This window comes from Syzygium oleosum, unplaced genomic scaffold, assembly GCF_021117445.2.
Source record: "Syzygium oleosum isolate NSW1041296 unplaced genomic scaffold, Sole_v2.1 Sole_v2.23, whole genome shotgun sequence".
NCBI classification, from domain to species: Eukaryota; Viridiplantae; Streptophyta; class Magnoliopsida; order Myrtales; family Myrtaceae; genus Syzygium; species Syzygium oleosum.
The window spans coordinates 4,030,822-4,044,075 of NW_026607507.1; the positions used below are offsets into that span (position 1 = coordinate 4,030,822).

Genomic DNA, 13,254 nt, shown 5'->3' on the forward strand with positions numbered 1-13,254 from the left:
TCAATCCAAAATCTTTTATGATGTATATGTTATTATGAGGATCAGTGCGTTGTACAAGGAATGAATGAGGAAGGATGTACTCAAGTCTCCGCTCCAACAATAAGAGCAGCCGAGAATGCACCCGATGACGAACAACTGCAAGGAATTCTCGCCTGAGAAGTGAACGGCGCTAAAGATAGCGGAGCTCAAGAGAACGGCCTGCTGCCACTTTGATGTGGACGAGATAGATGTCAGCAGAAAGCCCCGGTAAACAATTTCTTCCAACAAAGGGGTGATGATGCAGAAGACAAGAACACAAGCCGCTCTTGAAATGTCGCTGCTTAGGAGGATCTCCTTGAGTATGAGATTGTTGACTGCCTACAAGCGTACACATGAGAGAAGAAAGTTACCATCTGATGCTAATATCGTGCCTTAAAGATTTAAGACAGGAAGTTAACTGTAGTAAATGCTGGGAGGCACAGTTTTACAACCCACGGACATGCAAAGAAGAGAGAGTCCAGTTGGGTGGAAGAAAATCTGCTGAACTATATGACACAACGAGCCACAAGCTTACACTTACACCTCGCTCAAGAGATTTCAAATAATCAGGGTTAAGTAAATACAACACAATCTATTTGCCAGACTTCATTCCCCTGTACTTATAAAGACTTTGGCACAGTTGCCAATCATCCTCCTAAAGGAGACAACTTTGCCTTGGTACTACATTCTCGTTTAGCAACATCAGTCAACTTTCAATTGGTTTAAAAGAGAAGACCATTGCGGTCTTCACAAGTCAGATTCGAAATTGGGTGACCAATGGGCAGTCGATTCCGACATAAACCCGATAATGGATAAAGCTAGGAGAGGTAGTTCAAGTTTATTGTTCCAAAGATAAAAATGTTGAAGCAATTGAGAGAACTGGTGGCTACAAATAATCTGCCTTTCCTTCCAATCTAAACAGGTCTTGTCTACCAAAGTAGTGATCAGCTTAATCCTAGAATGCAGTACGTCAATCAAATTAAGATTTCTGTCTGTGGATCAAGAACAGGCCGGCGAAGCACATGGGCAACCACGGACAGACCTCCAAAGCTCAGAGGAATATGCAAACTGAGCAAGTAAAACGCAAACGTGCTCCACACGCCCTCACCGTCCCACGGAACATCTGACGCCAGCGCCGGAAAACCCTGAAAAATCAGGGTCGACCACCCCGTTTCGATAACAACCAGCTAAGGCTAGACAGAAATGAAGCACAATTCGCTTTCCTTTTCGCCAACAGATATTGAGCAACGCATACACACGACCATTTAAAGATCGTTCCTATGTCAAAACCGAAAAAAAAAAAACCCACGAACGATCCGGGGCCGATTTCAGTCCGGAGGGAGAAGCTCTCAGAGCCATGGAAAGAGCAGAGGAGCTAGCAAAAGCGAGCCAACCTGAAAAGAAGCTTCATGGGTGTTCTCGTTCTTGGAGCAACGGCGTTTCGGAGAAGCCGAGGGCCTCAACTTGGAAGGGAAGAGAAGAGGGCATGGCGAGGGAGACACGGTCAGAGATTTGCCCAAGTCTCTGCATAAAACGATCGGATTGGGAGAAGCAAAGGGCGGATGAAGAACTAGCATCATCCGCCAATTCCGCAGCAGAACTTGAATCGAAAATCGAAAGGAAGAAGCTTTTTCGAGTATGGGTTGGTCGTCGATTCGGAATTTTGTGCTTTTTCCAGAATTTTGGATTTAATTCAGTGGCATGGAAGAACAAGAAAGTGACAATTTTTGCTGCGGATAAATAACGCGGGATATAAATTCTAATCAGAATTTTAAGTCCGATAAGAAATAATTAAATGAATTTTGTTTTTTGATTGCAGTGTTTTTTTTAATATGAGAAATTACAATTGAAGTTCTGGAACTGTTCGTCAAAGAGTAGGGAGTGGCCCGAACAGAGCTCGGGGGGGGAACCGCCGTCGATGGCGGCGAAAGGGGAGATCTTGGAGCTGAAGAGGAACTCCGGCCCCGGCAATAACTGGGACAAGATAGTGAACGGCGCGGTGAAGATAGAGAAGAGATTGTTCCCGAAGCACGAGTCGCTGGCCAGATCGTTCGAGGAGGAGCTGAGGAAGAAGAACACCGGGTTGCTTTACTTGGAGCTGGACGGCGAAGTCGCGGGCTATGTCATGTACGCTTGGCTTTCTTCGCTGTGCGCCTCCATCACCAAGCTCGCAGGTTCTTTTCGAAAAACCCTTCCTTCGTCTGCCATTTCTTTGTTCGTCCCGCATTGGCCGTCACCTGTTTGACGCAAGTCCTATGAGAGTCAGGCGCATTCATTTCTTTTTTCGTTCTTTTTACTACGTGGGTCTCGATCTTATGGAAACGCGAACGTCGCTCACCAGTCAAAGAGAGCTGTCAGAGGCAAGGGCATGGCGGGTCACTGCTGCGGGCGGCGATGCAGAAGTGCAGGGAGAGGAAAGTGCAGAGGGTCTCGCTTCACGTGGATCCCCTGAGGGCTCCCGCCATGAATCTGTACAAGAAACTGGGGTTCCAAGTCGACAGCTTGATCCGAGGCTACTACTCTTCGGACCGCGATGCCTATCGAATGTTCTTGGATTTCGATGCGGACTGATTCACTGTCCCAAAAACGAACGATGCCTTCATCTCAGACTCTTAAAGTTACCAGTGCATTGACAAAGACTGCAACGACTATGTTGAATGCACATGCACTTTTATTGATTGGGACAAAGACTACTATTTTTGGCAAAATGTTCAATGTTTATTCAAATCTCTAATTTTATTTTTCCAATCGAATCTTCGTACGTTATACTTCTGTTTTGTGATTATCGACCTTTCCCTTGAAAAAGTAAATGAGCTTGTTAACATGGTCATTAAGTTGGCATGAGCGTCTACTGAAAAAGGTATTACTAACTACACTTTCGCTGTATTCCCTTTCTCTCTCGTGCACATGCGGTCGATTCGTGCAACACTGTGGTACTTAATTAACTCATTTATGGTCATTCTTCGAATTAAATTAAGTCGACATGTAAATTTGCATGTACTTTCTTGAAATTGTTTTCAAAAGGTATTAGGGATGATGGCATGGGTTTTAGAATCTTTTCGATTTGGGCAATGTTGTTCTCGAACTTCTTTTAGTGCAATTGTGCCCTTAAACTTTTTCGGTTTGTGCAATATTAGTCCTTCCATCATATACTTTGACACAAAGGCATATGATAGTCAAATGGTTGTTAATTGCCATATCTTACTTCTTGCGTGCCGTGCTAAGGTGACACACCTCCAACCTCAGCACATCAACAGGCTTAGTTACGGCAATGCACATCAAACAATAGCCTCGCCACGAGCCGCCAAGAGTAGTGGCCCTTGGTGCGGTTGCAGGTGTGAGGCGAGGGAAGCTTCCTCGCTGCGGACGATAGCGAGGTATAGCGGTGAGCGGGAAGGAGCTCGCCCCCATGCCATTAAACCTACTGTTTAATCATTTGAAGTTCCAGGTTTGCATCGACAAGGATCCGACATGGATTTAGATTCGAAGTCGAGACGCTGGGTCGAGTCATATCAGTAGTAGCCGAGTCGCTTCCTGTTCGATGGAGACTCGAAACTTTTTGCCTTGGGCCCGAGCAGTTTTAGGTCACTCTCCATGCAACGCGAGGCCTTGCCGAACCAAATACGATTTACGCTTCACAAGACAAGTGCCACTTTGCTCATCCAATCTTCCACATCACCGCCGTGCACAGGCCGGCCATGAGGTCGCTATCTCGCCTGCGCACGGCGGCAAGGTCGCGCAGATTCCGCTTGGTGTACAGAGCCCAACTCTGCCCATCTCTCTCTCCTAATCTTTTCAAAATAGATTTCTGTCGTTTTTTCTGTTCTTTTGTATATAAAGCTCAAAAATTATATTGTACAAAGAAAAATTTCAGGGATGATACTACAGAAATCGAAAAAAATTACGGACCATCCACGCCATCATTTAAAGCGTTACTGTGGAAAAGAATATGAAAATCATCGATACGATTCTCATGAACATATCAATTTCAAAAAGGAATAAAAAGGCGAGATTTTTGGACGGATATCTGCATTGTTTTTCTCATAGAACAATCCGACATCAATAAACCAATCATGGGTACTACGAGCTAAATCAGAAAATATTACATAAATAGTATAAAAATGTCATTTTTTTTCCCTCCGGGAATCCTTAAAAATGTCTTGTTTTTTCCCCCTCCGGGAATCCTTAAAAATGTCTTGTTTTTTCCCCCTCCGGGAATCCTTAATCTTGCCTTAGCGAGGACGGAAACGAAGCAACAGAATCACAGCGAATCGCCGTTCCGTCGCTCCCGGGCGGTCGGATTCACGGACTCCATCGCGTATGATTGACGCCCCGAAGCCCCCCACCGTGTATTTTGATCAGGATTCAGAAGCTGCGCCAATCCCTCAATTGGGTTCTGTGTCTCTCCCTCCTCTCTCGGCTTGAAAGATGGGGAGCATGGTGAAGAGTTGCATGCAATCGATTCTGAAGTTGGTGAACTCCTTGATTGGAATGGTGGGTATGGCCATGGTTCTGTACTCGGTCTGGATGATTCGGGTTTGGACGAGGCACATGTCTGATCTCGATCATTCTGCTCAGCACGCCCCTTGGTTTGTCATTTCTTGCTCTTTCGCCTCGTTTTCTTCTATTTGTTTCTGGGTATATGTTAGGACATGGTTTTCTATTTGTGCGCCTGATTTGATTGCTGAGACTCTCTTGGGAATGCGTAATTTCGTCATTTTGGTATGAGAAATGGCTTTCTTTCGTTTTGATTTCCGAGCGAGCTCTGCATCCCCAGCTGAAGTTTGTGGTTGCAGCGTCGTGTTGAAGAAGTTGGCTGAGTTTTTGGTGGTAAACGAGTTTCACATTAGAGCGATTAATATATGCTCAACTTTGATGCGGGCCATTCTGCTTTTGCAGCAAAAGCTGAACTTGAGATCTTGTTGTGTGAGTGTGAGTTTTGAGTGGACGATGCATGTGTACTTCCTTTTTTCACGTTACTTTCTCACTTTACTCTTTTTTTGGTGGGCTTTGTGGCACTATAGTGTAATGGGAGGGGGGAACAAAAAAGATGGTAACTTTGTAGGCTGGATACTTGATATTTTATCATCAGCTTTCCCAATGTATTCATTTGTCTGGTTATTTTGATATCCTAGCGGACCTAGCTGAGAGGCATTTCGTTTTGGCTAGTATAGCATACGATAGCATGTTGACAATCGAGTCTCTACGGCGTAAAAGGATCTCACTTACCAGGACAAGGCTTAGTTACTGTTGTCTATTGAAGGGAGCTGAGAGGCACTGTTTGTTTTGCTTTTTACAGCTGAAGAAACATTATGTGTTACATAGAGTTTTGATCCTTCATTTATGCTGAAAATATGGCGCGACATAATTATAAGACTTAATGACGCGTCACGTTGTCACATTGTCCTTTCGAAAATGGAAAGTGCAGTGAAATCACTCTGCCGTATGTGCATGCTGGCAGAAGTTTTAAATCTGCTGCCTTTCAATGTAGCAACTAAAGTTGGCATATAAAGGATCAAGGCCGTAGGGTTAGGAAGGTGTTACACCACATTGCATACCAGTATTAATACTCGCTATGTTTTTATTTATGAATAGTTCCCTTGCATTTGTTCTGACAAATGTTTAAGAATAGTCGATTTGTGTCTCTGCAGGTTCATTTATACTTTTCTTGGTCTTGGAGTTACTTTGTGTGTGATCACATGCTCTGGACATGTAGCTGCAGAAACAGTAAATGGCTGTTGCCTTTACCTGGTAATTTTTCTTTTAACATCTAACTTCTAGATTTGCTGTGGACCTGTAATTTTGGAGCATAATTGGATTATGCTCTTTATTCCACAGTTGAAATTTTTGGCTTTCCTGTTATCCTACTTTAGCACATTCTTTTGGTATTGTTTATTATACAAATTCATCATTGGTATTTAATACATGCAGTATATGCTGTTCATCTTTTTGCTTCTCATTCTGGAAGCTGCAGTAACTATTGACGTCTTTCTGAATCGTGACTGGGAAGAGGTATGTTAAGAATTCTTGCTAAAGTACTTGGTATTATTTCTCAAAGGCTGTCTTGGATTATGTACTTAGTAAGCTTGACATTTTGACAGGACTTTCCAGAGGATCTTACTGGGAACCTTGATCTCTTGAAAGAATTTGTCAGGTCAAACTTTGAGATGTGCAAATGGATAGGCTTGTCAATCGTATCTATCCAGGTACGTGTGCTTGAGCACGTATTTGGCTTTGGGCAATTGCTTGAACTGTTGACCCTCCTTCTTCTTTTTCCTTTTTCCTTTTTCACTATTTGTTGGACTCGGGTTCATTGGGTTTCTCTCTCCTTTATTTATTTATCTATAATAAAGTGGGCTTCACTTGATAATGCTGTCTAAAGTTGAACCTGAGAAGCGGAAGTTGACAATCAAACAAGTTGATCTTTAACTTTGCTAATAGGATGACCTTTTCTTTTCTAATCCTTGCAGAAAAGAACTCAATTGTGTTAAGCATGTTTGCCGACTTCATTGATTTCCTCGTTTAGGGCTTCCTGCCAAATTCACAACTATGAGTTGTTGATCTAAAGGAAAACAAGAGGATTGTGCTGCGATATAGTTGATTGCTCTTTATCTTCCTTTGGCAATTGCACTTAATCTTCCTTGATTAACCCAATATTGTACTTTGACACAAAATTTGAAAAGGTTACGCTTGTTATATTGAACTTTTGAATGTTTGCACTGGCATATTCTGATAGTATTTGATTAAAGTAACAGAGAATGGTTCAGTAACCTAGACATTTGCTCTTCGCATTATACCTCCTAAGTTCATGAAATTTGTTAAAATTTCACGAATGCACTATCATGAAAATTAGGATTAGAGTAGTGAAGGCATTTTTTTGTACCTTTAGTTGAAAGCGCATTCATTCCCATGGTTGAGTTGAGAAAGGTACATCCTGTAAATGGGTTTAGAGAAGTCAAGGTTTCTTTGATACCTTGGTTCAAAAGTGCATAAATTGCCAAAGTTGAGTTGGTAAAGTGCAGTAATTCATTATGACGGTTCTAATATTGCCTTCTTGCGTATTGTGAATATCACCTGTCATTTGCTTTACTTTTGAAGATGGTGCAAATTTCTTTAATTTTATGTTTACAGACACTCTTTGGTCTTTAAACAATTCTTCAAACATTATTAACATGTCATTAACTGAGTGATGATTGACATGCATGTTGCCAACCCTGCGCATATGAGGAAATACAAACGAGCAATTCCTTTTTCCTTTTTTAGCTTTTGATTTCTATTGCCTCTCTTTGACTCTCTCATGCTTTTGTTTCAGGGACTATGCATTCTACTGGCAATGGTACTCAAAGCTCTTGGGCCGCATGAAAACTATGACAGTGACGATGATTTCTCCCCTGACAGAGTTCCTTTGTTGAAAAATGCTATGGTCCCACCACCTTATGTTGTTGCAGACCCTGCTTATGGATCCAAAAGCGAGGGATGGAGCATAAGAATCAATGAAAAGGTACTGATGTTGGCACTCTTGACCTGTCATGTATTGTATACCAATTCACCTATTTTAAGTTCTAGCTTGCTGGCTTTGTCAGCTTTGGCTTCATGGAAACTCGAGGTCTGATTTTTCTGGTGCCTCCACGGTTCTATATCTCCATTTTAACCAACTGTTCAAAATTGCAGGTGAACTTGCATTTTTAGCATGTGACGGGTAAACATGCATGATTTGTCTATTGAGGAAGATTCATACTAAGGTTATCTTATCTCAGTAAATTGGAGCTGGTCACTTCTGTTTCTTTTTGTTACATTAACATATCCTCTTTATTGTCCTCAATGATGATTCCTCAGAGATGATTGGGTTAATCCTATTTTGTTCAGCCTCATTTTGGATCACAATTTATTGTTTCTAGTCGATGTGATTCTGTCCGACCAGCCTGCACTTCGTGAGGCAGACAAAATGCCTACAGCTCTATGTTAATATTTGTTAGAGGGCATCCTGAAATTGAATTTATCTGTACCGCTGGACATTTAATATTGTTCTGTGTTTGTTTTTCCGATTCGAATTAAGATTCTTCATTGGACTGTTTACATGGATAGGATATTGCACATCTTTGTTGCTCATCCCAAAACTCATAACCTGATCTTTTACGTCATATTCTTGTTACTTTTAATGTAGACAAGGAGGTGACCGAACGGGTTCAATGAGGCGTCAACTGTTGACTGGTGGATGGGACGCGTAAGATGCTGCTCTTGGTCATGCCTGTTAAACGAATTGGAGGTTCATCGTGGGATGACTGGTCTAAAATTTCCGAGTTTGTGCACTTTGTAGTGTATACGTGTACAATAATGCAGATAGTTCTACAACTGTGCACCAAAAAGCGAAATATGCTAGAACTCAAGAATTTTTTTTGTTAATAGTGTAATGCTACTATATGCAAATATGGAATTAAACTCTCATTCTCGTCTTTCAGTGCCTCTTTTATCCGGTAGCTAACCAGAGTTTGGTGGTTCGGCAGCATGGAAGCAATGCAGTTTGACATGCATCACCATTATTCTGCAGTAGGATTACGGTTGCATCAACTTTTGATCCGGAAAATTTGGGGTAACTGATGTTTATAAATTGGTGTTTGATTAAACACTCGAATTCATTCTGATGTCAGTCTAGCTAAACATGGCATTCACTGATCAATGTGTCAGTCGTCTCGCTGTGCCTGTTTTCGGCGATTCTTATACTTGCAGGTGTTTCATCCGCTAGTTGCTGATGAAGTGGCATGTGACAGGCCAACCCAATACGATGTCGATTGATTCGGTAACGAGATTAAAAGAGGCAATTACGTCAAATTATGAATGATATATCTGATATCCTCTCGTGTTGCTTTAGGACCAAAAAGAAAAAAGAAGAAAGCACTATGGATTACCTGTCGACAGATGCAAACTAAAGGTTGCACACAACGTGACTCTTATGAGGATTCAAACGTATGCTTTAGATTAGGATAATGCGAGTGCTCCTTTCGTGCCATTAGTTGAGTGGATTTGCCAGTTATAATCCTTCAACCGCAGCAGCTTTAACTAACAATTTAATCATACTTTGTCGGACAACATGAATCAAAGTCGTCCAACGACTCTAGAGCACTCTTTTCTAGAAAAGGCAGCGTGAATTGCTCATGTGCGTCATAAAATATTCAAGACACATACTTTTGATCTCCGGATTTCTAGGTACCGTCGCGAAGCATATATCAGGATTTAAGGGAGAAGAAATTGCGATTTACAACTGAGAATCACAGTTTGGGAATTTATGTTACTAGATGATCTGTTTTTTAGTCTAATTTCAGGATCAAATGTGATTAAAATTTGGTGATGGGTCGTATATAATTTTCTTTTTGGGGTTCTGGGGCACCAAGAGTGCATCCTTTTTCGAGATACGAGAGCGTTGTATAAAGGGTCTGGTGCCAACAAGGTCTTCAAGAAGATGGTCAAAAGGATGCCTTTCCCATTAAGCTCCAGGCAGATCGTCTTTTCAAGACTTTAACCCATTTGTTCCTATGCGTTGTCTTCGAGCTTTAACGATATCTCGATTCTCTATCACATGCCCACTACTCTCTCACCTTCTCAATATAGTAATCTGTCATCCCTGATAATTAAACAGCCTTTCTGCAATCTGAACGAGCACGAGGACTGACCTCACAACTGTAGGTTACAGAGGCCATATCTCTGGATATAATGAACTGCAAAAAATGACCATTACCACCGTCTACTCTTTACCCAAAAGCGAATGAAGAGTCAAATGCATGTAAATGTGTGAAAACGGAAAGGGGTGTTCTATTTTTTCACCTGTGAAGTGAGATCAGAATGACAAGTGAGAATGGGGGAAAAGGTTGGTGATGGGTAATTTTCTAGCGAGAGAATGGACAAACACGCACTGGGTGCCGATTTGTCTGTATGAGTGGATATAACGGTTGGTGCCTGCAGATAAGTCACATGCCGGCAACAGATTCACATGTGCTCGTGCCAGCTTCGGACAAAAGAAGGAAAGAATCAAGCCTGCATTTTTCAAAAGAAACTTGCAAACTTGTGAGGATCTGCCGTTTTGTTTGTTCTGGGGAAAACTGTGTCTGAGCAAAATGTTTCATATAGATTCCATTGCAGTCAGCATCCTCTTTCTCTCCCCTGAACTTCCGAGGCTGTTGGATCTTGGATCACACCCCAAATGAAAACCACCACAACACAAGGACCAACAAAGTGAAAAATCACAACTTTCTTTCTCGTTGTTGCTGTAATCATTGTGCTGCTTTTGCTTTCTCTAATGTCTAGCGTTTGCTCGACGTTGGAGCTGTAGATTATGCGGGTGATTGTGGGGGTGAGTGGTTTGAGCAACATCATTAGTGGGATCTGAGAGGTTGATGAGGAGGGGAAGCACTGAGGACTACATTTAAGTGGAATTCGAGAGGTCGCTTGCTTCAACTTCCACTGTCTACTGTAATGCTCCACCCAACATGTACCGTTTAGGTTGTCCATTCCTTTTGTTTTCAAGAGATTGATCTCAAAGATGCGAGGAAGCAACTAAAAGATAAAAAAAAAAGAGCATCATTAAGAACTCAGCAAGCCACTTTCAAAAAACATAAGCAAGATTTCTAGAAGCCAGACACACGAGGACAGCATATACACTATCCGTTCCTCAACAGAACTAGGGGCGACATGAAGGCACTCGCACTATCTCTCTTGCTTTCTCGACGATTAATTTTCACCAGACAGTAATTCTCGATAATGCAACAAGTAATTTTTACATCTTTACGCGATGCTGGAAGTAAATATGATTACGAGCAAAGACAATCTCTAGCCCACCTCCTGGTCATCCGCTTGCTGAGGGTACCTAAACAGAGCTTCCGGGGGCCATCATGTAAAAATCCAGATGATGCAACTTTCCACATGAAGAAAGTGTTAATCCCTCTAGAGCTCACGTTCATCTATCCAGCCAAGATTCAGCTCACATGGGGTGGGGGGCAAGCTCAAGCGAAATCGCCCCATGTGACCCAGCAAGATTCTGTGATCTCTGGTGTATCATCGAGTGGGCGGTCCACTCCATCGGATGCGGATGCGCATCAGATAAGGTCCATTAATTCAGAGAAACATCTGCCTCAACGGGGCCACGACCTTAGGCCACATGATTCATTACCCTTAAAGTCCTCATTCTCCTCAAATACATCTACTGCTTTAACTTGACAGAACTCAATGCATTCTCGAAAGGGTGCAGATTTTTTGCACAGATCTGATTAGGTTAAACACAGTATGAATACGAGAGTGCCCATGCACCATTGAAATTGGCTCCGTGAGCCAAAAGGTCAGCAAAATCAGCTAGACCCTTTCACATGTAACTCTTGTACTTCCATGGACAAGTCCTTTTATACCTAACAAGAGACATCGCTGGATCATTTAGTCAAAGGGAATTGGAAACACATCGTTAAATCAAAAGTTGATTGTTTAATTAATGGAACAAGGGCCCAACTCCTTAAAAAACCCTCCATCTTAAGTCTAATCTCAATTCTGCCCGAACTTTTTTTTTTATCTAAAAAAACCCTAAACATTAGGTTTGATCCCAAATCTGTCCCGAATTTTGTTTTGTCTAAAAAAAATCAACAATTTTCAATTTATTCTCAAATCTACCTTCATGGTTTAATCCTAACTTGACATGACATTTCCACGTCAATAACAAATCCACATGAGCAAGGTTACATGGAAAATTATCTCCACAATGAAACCTTCTAGAATATGAAAATTAGGGATGACTAATGGCGATTTTTGGACAGAGGGCTAATGGGAGCAAATTTGGGATTAGAGTAAAAATTGGTGATTTTTCTCTTAGGCAAAAAAAATTTTGAGGTAAATTTGAGACTAGGCTTTTTTTTTTTGATCGAATGAGACTAGACTTAAAGTTGAGTTTTTTTTTAGATAGAGAAATTTGGGGCAGATTTCAACTAGACCTAAAGTTCGGGTTTTTTTTAAACAAAAAAGTTTGGGGCAGAATTGGGACTTTGACCTAAAATTTGGGTTTTTCTAGGGAATTAAGCCATGGAATGAGTTATAGAGGGCTATAGTTATTCTTATGATCCATGCAATTAGGGGTGAGAAATAGGAACCGCCCTGGACTGGAAACTGCCCCTAATCGAATCAAACTGACCGGCTCTGGGTGATCCTAGGGGCGCTGGTCCGATTCCATAAAATTCGAAATGGGGATTTTCAATTTGGTTCCTAGTTCCAATTGCGGAATTGCCAACCTAGACCTCTCAAATCTGATCTATTATTATTTTTTTATTTCTTAAAAATCTTTAAAGAAAACCCTAATCACATATTCATAAATTACACTTGCCCTTTCCCTGTTCCCTCTCACGCTCACTCTTTCCCTCTCACCCCTCTCACGCTCGCTCTTTCCTTCTCTGCTCTCATGCCTCTTTCACAATCGCAACCTTAATCGCTCTTTCCCTCTCACACCTCTCTCGCTCAACTGTCACTCATGACTCACGACTCTCTCAGTCGCTCTCTCTTGCGACTCTCAGATTGCGCCATCCTCTCTCGCTTGAGTCTCGTCCCTCTTGCTCGAGCTCAACACCTCCCTCTCGCGGTCTTATCTCGAGTCTTGACTCTCGCTTCCCTCTCTTGCTCTGTTTTTTGCATCTCATCAAGGTAATATCCAATGCTCTGTTTTTTGCCCTTTTTCGTACAAAATACAAATTATAGGTTGAACGTGAGGCTGCGTGATTTTGCAATTTAGGATTTTACTTATAGTGCTGGAAGTGTATGGTTTTCAGAACTCATGAGATTGCGATTGGTTCCACTGGATCGTAGCGGACCGACCGGGCCAGTCCAATCTAGTTCCTGGATCACGTGGTCCAAATCCCGGTCTCCAATTAAGAACAGGACCGCTCGCAAAACCGAGGACTCTTACATGCGATGATAAAATGCGACCTCCACGTGTCGCAAGAGACATAAATGTTGAAATGTTACCAGTTGGAACTAGTCATGGCCACGGGCCAGTTTCGGCCCGGAACCGGCCCGGTCAAACCCAGGCCTAGCCCGTTGATCGGGCCAGCGGTTCGGAACCGAAACCGGCCTGTGGCCTATGGACCCGGTTTTGGTTCCAGCAATTTTGGAACCGGCCTGGAACCAGCGGTTCTGGACCCAATTCCAAAAATTTTTTTTTAAATAAATAAATTAAAAAAAAAAACAGAAAACCTGCAGCAGGGCCTGCACGTC

The 13,254-nt window shown here is 42.2% G+C and overlaps 3 protein-coding genes across 6 annotated transcripts; 2 read left to right on the top strand and 1 right to left on the bottom strand.

The window, feature by feature from the left end:
- Positions 1–1,743, bottom strand: LOC115682321 (uncharacterized). The gene is made up of 3 exons (XM_056302442.1): positions 1,413–1,743; positions 1,008–1,163; positions 1–357 (listed from the first exon to the last, which is right to left on the bottom strand). Exons 1-3 carry the CDS (start codon positions 1,596–1,598, stop codon positions 16–18), a joined length of 684 nt encoding a protein of 227 aa, XP_056158417.1. The 5' UTR covers positions 1,599–1,743; the 3' UTR covers positions 1–15.
- A 125-nt stretch (positions 1,744–1,868) lies between these two features.
- Positions 1,869–2,766, top strand: LOC115682386 (uncharacterized). The gene is made up of 2 exons (XM_030606599.2): positions 1,869–2,192; positions 2,360–2,766. The coding sequence occupies exons 1-2, from the start codon at positions 1,937–1,939 to the stop codon at positions 2,587–2,589; spliced, it is 486 nt and encodes a 161-aa protein (XP_030462459.1). The 5' UTR covers positions 1,869–1,936; the 3' UTR covers positions 2,590–2,766.
- Positions 2,767–4,214: 1,448 nt separating this feature from the next.
- Positions 4,215–8,740, top strand: LOC115682385 (tetraspanin-19). 4 transcript variants are annotated; one of them, XM_030606598.2, is made up of 7 exons: positions 4,217–4,607; positions 5,670–5,769; positions 5,950–6,030; positions 6,120–6,224; positions 7,331–7,519; positions 8,183–8,242; positions 8,478–8,740. In XM_030606598.2, the coding sequence occupies exons 1-6, from the start codon at positions 4,447–4,449 to the stop codon at positions 8,192–8,194; spliced, it is 648 nt and encodes a 215-aa protein (XP_030462458.1). In that variant the 5' UTR covers positions 4,217–4,446; the 3' UTR covers positions 8,195–8,242; positions 8,478–8,740. The 4 variants fall into 4 exon arrangements, with proteins under 4 accessions (XP_056177473.1, XP_056177474.1, XP_030462458.1 ...); XM_056321498.1 differs by lacking the exon at positions 8,183–8,242 and having other exon boundaries at positions 4,215–4,607; XM_056321499.1 differs by lacking the exons at positions 8,183–8,242; positions 8,478–8,740 and adding an exon at positions 7,690–8,100 and having other exon boundaries at positions 4,215–4,607.
- The last annotated feature ends 4,514 nt before the right edge of the window (positions 8,741–13,254 follow it).

What these genes read in the sequence shown, in the direction of transcription:
- LOC115682321 (XM_056302442.1), bottom strand. Translation starts at nt 1,598, where the DNA reads ATGATGCTAGTTCTTCATCCGCCCTTTGCTTCTCCCAATCCGATCGTT. An exon ending in CCCATGAAGCTTCTTTTCAG is followed by an intron (nt 1,164 to 1,412) that starts GTTGGCTCGCTT and finishes CTGATTTTTCAG; the next exon opens with GGTTTTCCGGCGCTGGCGTC. An exon ending in CTGTTCTTGATCCACAGACA is followed by an intron (nt 358 to 1,007) that starts GAAATCTTAATT and finishes GTACGCTTGTAG; the next exon opens with GCAGTCAACAATCTCATACT.
- LOC115682386 (XM_030606599.2), top strand. Translation starts at nt 1,937, where the DNA reads ATGGCGGCGAAAGGGGAGATCTTGGAGCTGAAGAGGAACTCCGGCCCC. An exon ending in CTCCATCACCAAGCTCGCAG is followed by an intron (nt 2,193 to 2,359) that starts GTTCTTTTCGAA and finishes GTCGCTCACCAG; the next exon opens with TCAAAGAGAGCTGTCAGAGG.
- LOC115682385 (XM_056321498.1), top strand. Translation starts at nt 4,447, where the DNA reads ATGGGGAGCATGGTGAAGAGTTGCATGCAATCGATTCTGAAGTTGGTG. An exon ending in ATGGCTGTTGCCTTTACCTG is followed by an intron (nt 5,770 to 5,949) that starts GTAATTTTTCTT and finishes TAATACATGCAG; the next exon opens with TATATGCTGTTCATCTTTTT. An exon ending in TGAATCGTGACTGGGAAGAG is followed by an intron (nt 6,031 to 6,119) that starts GTATGTTAAGAA and finishes ACATTTTGACAG; the next exon opens with GACTTTCCAGAGGATCTTAC.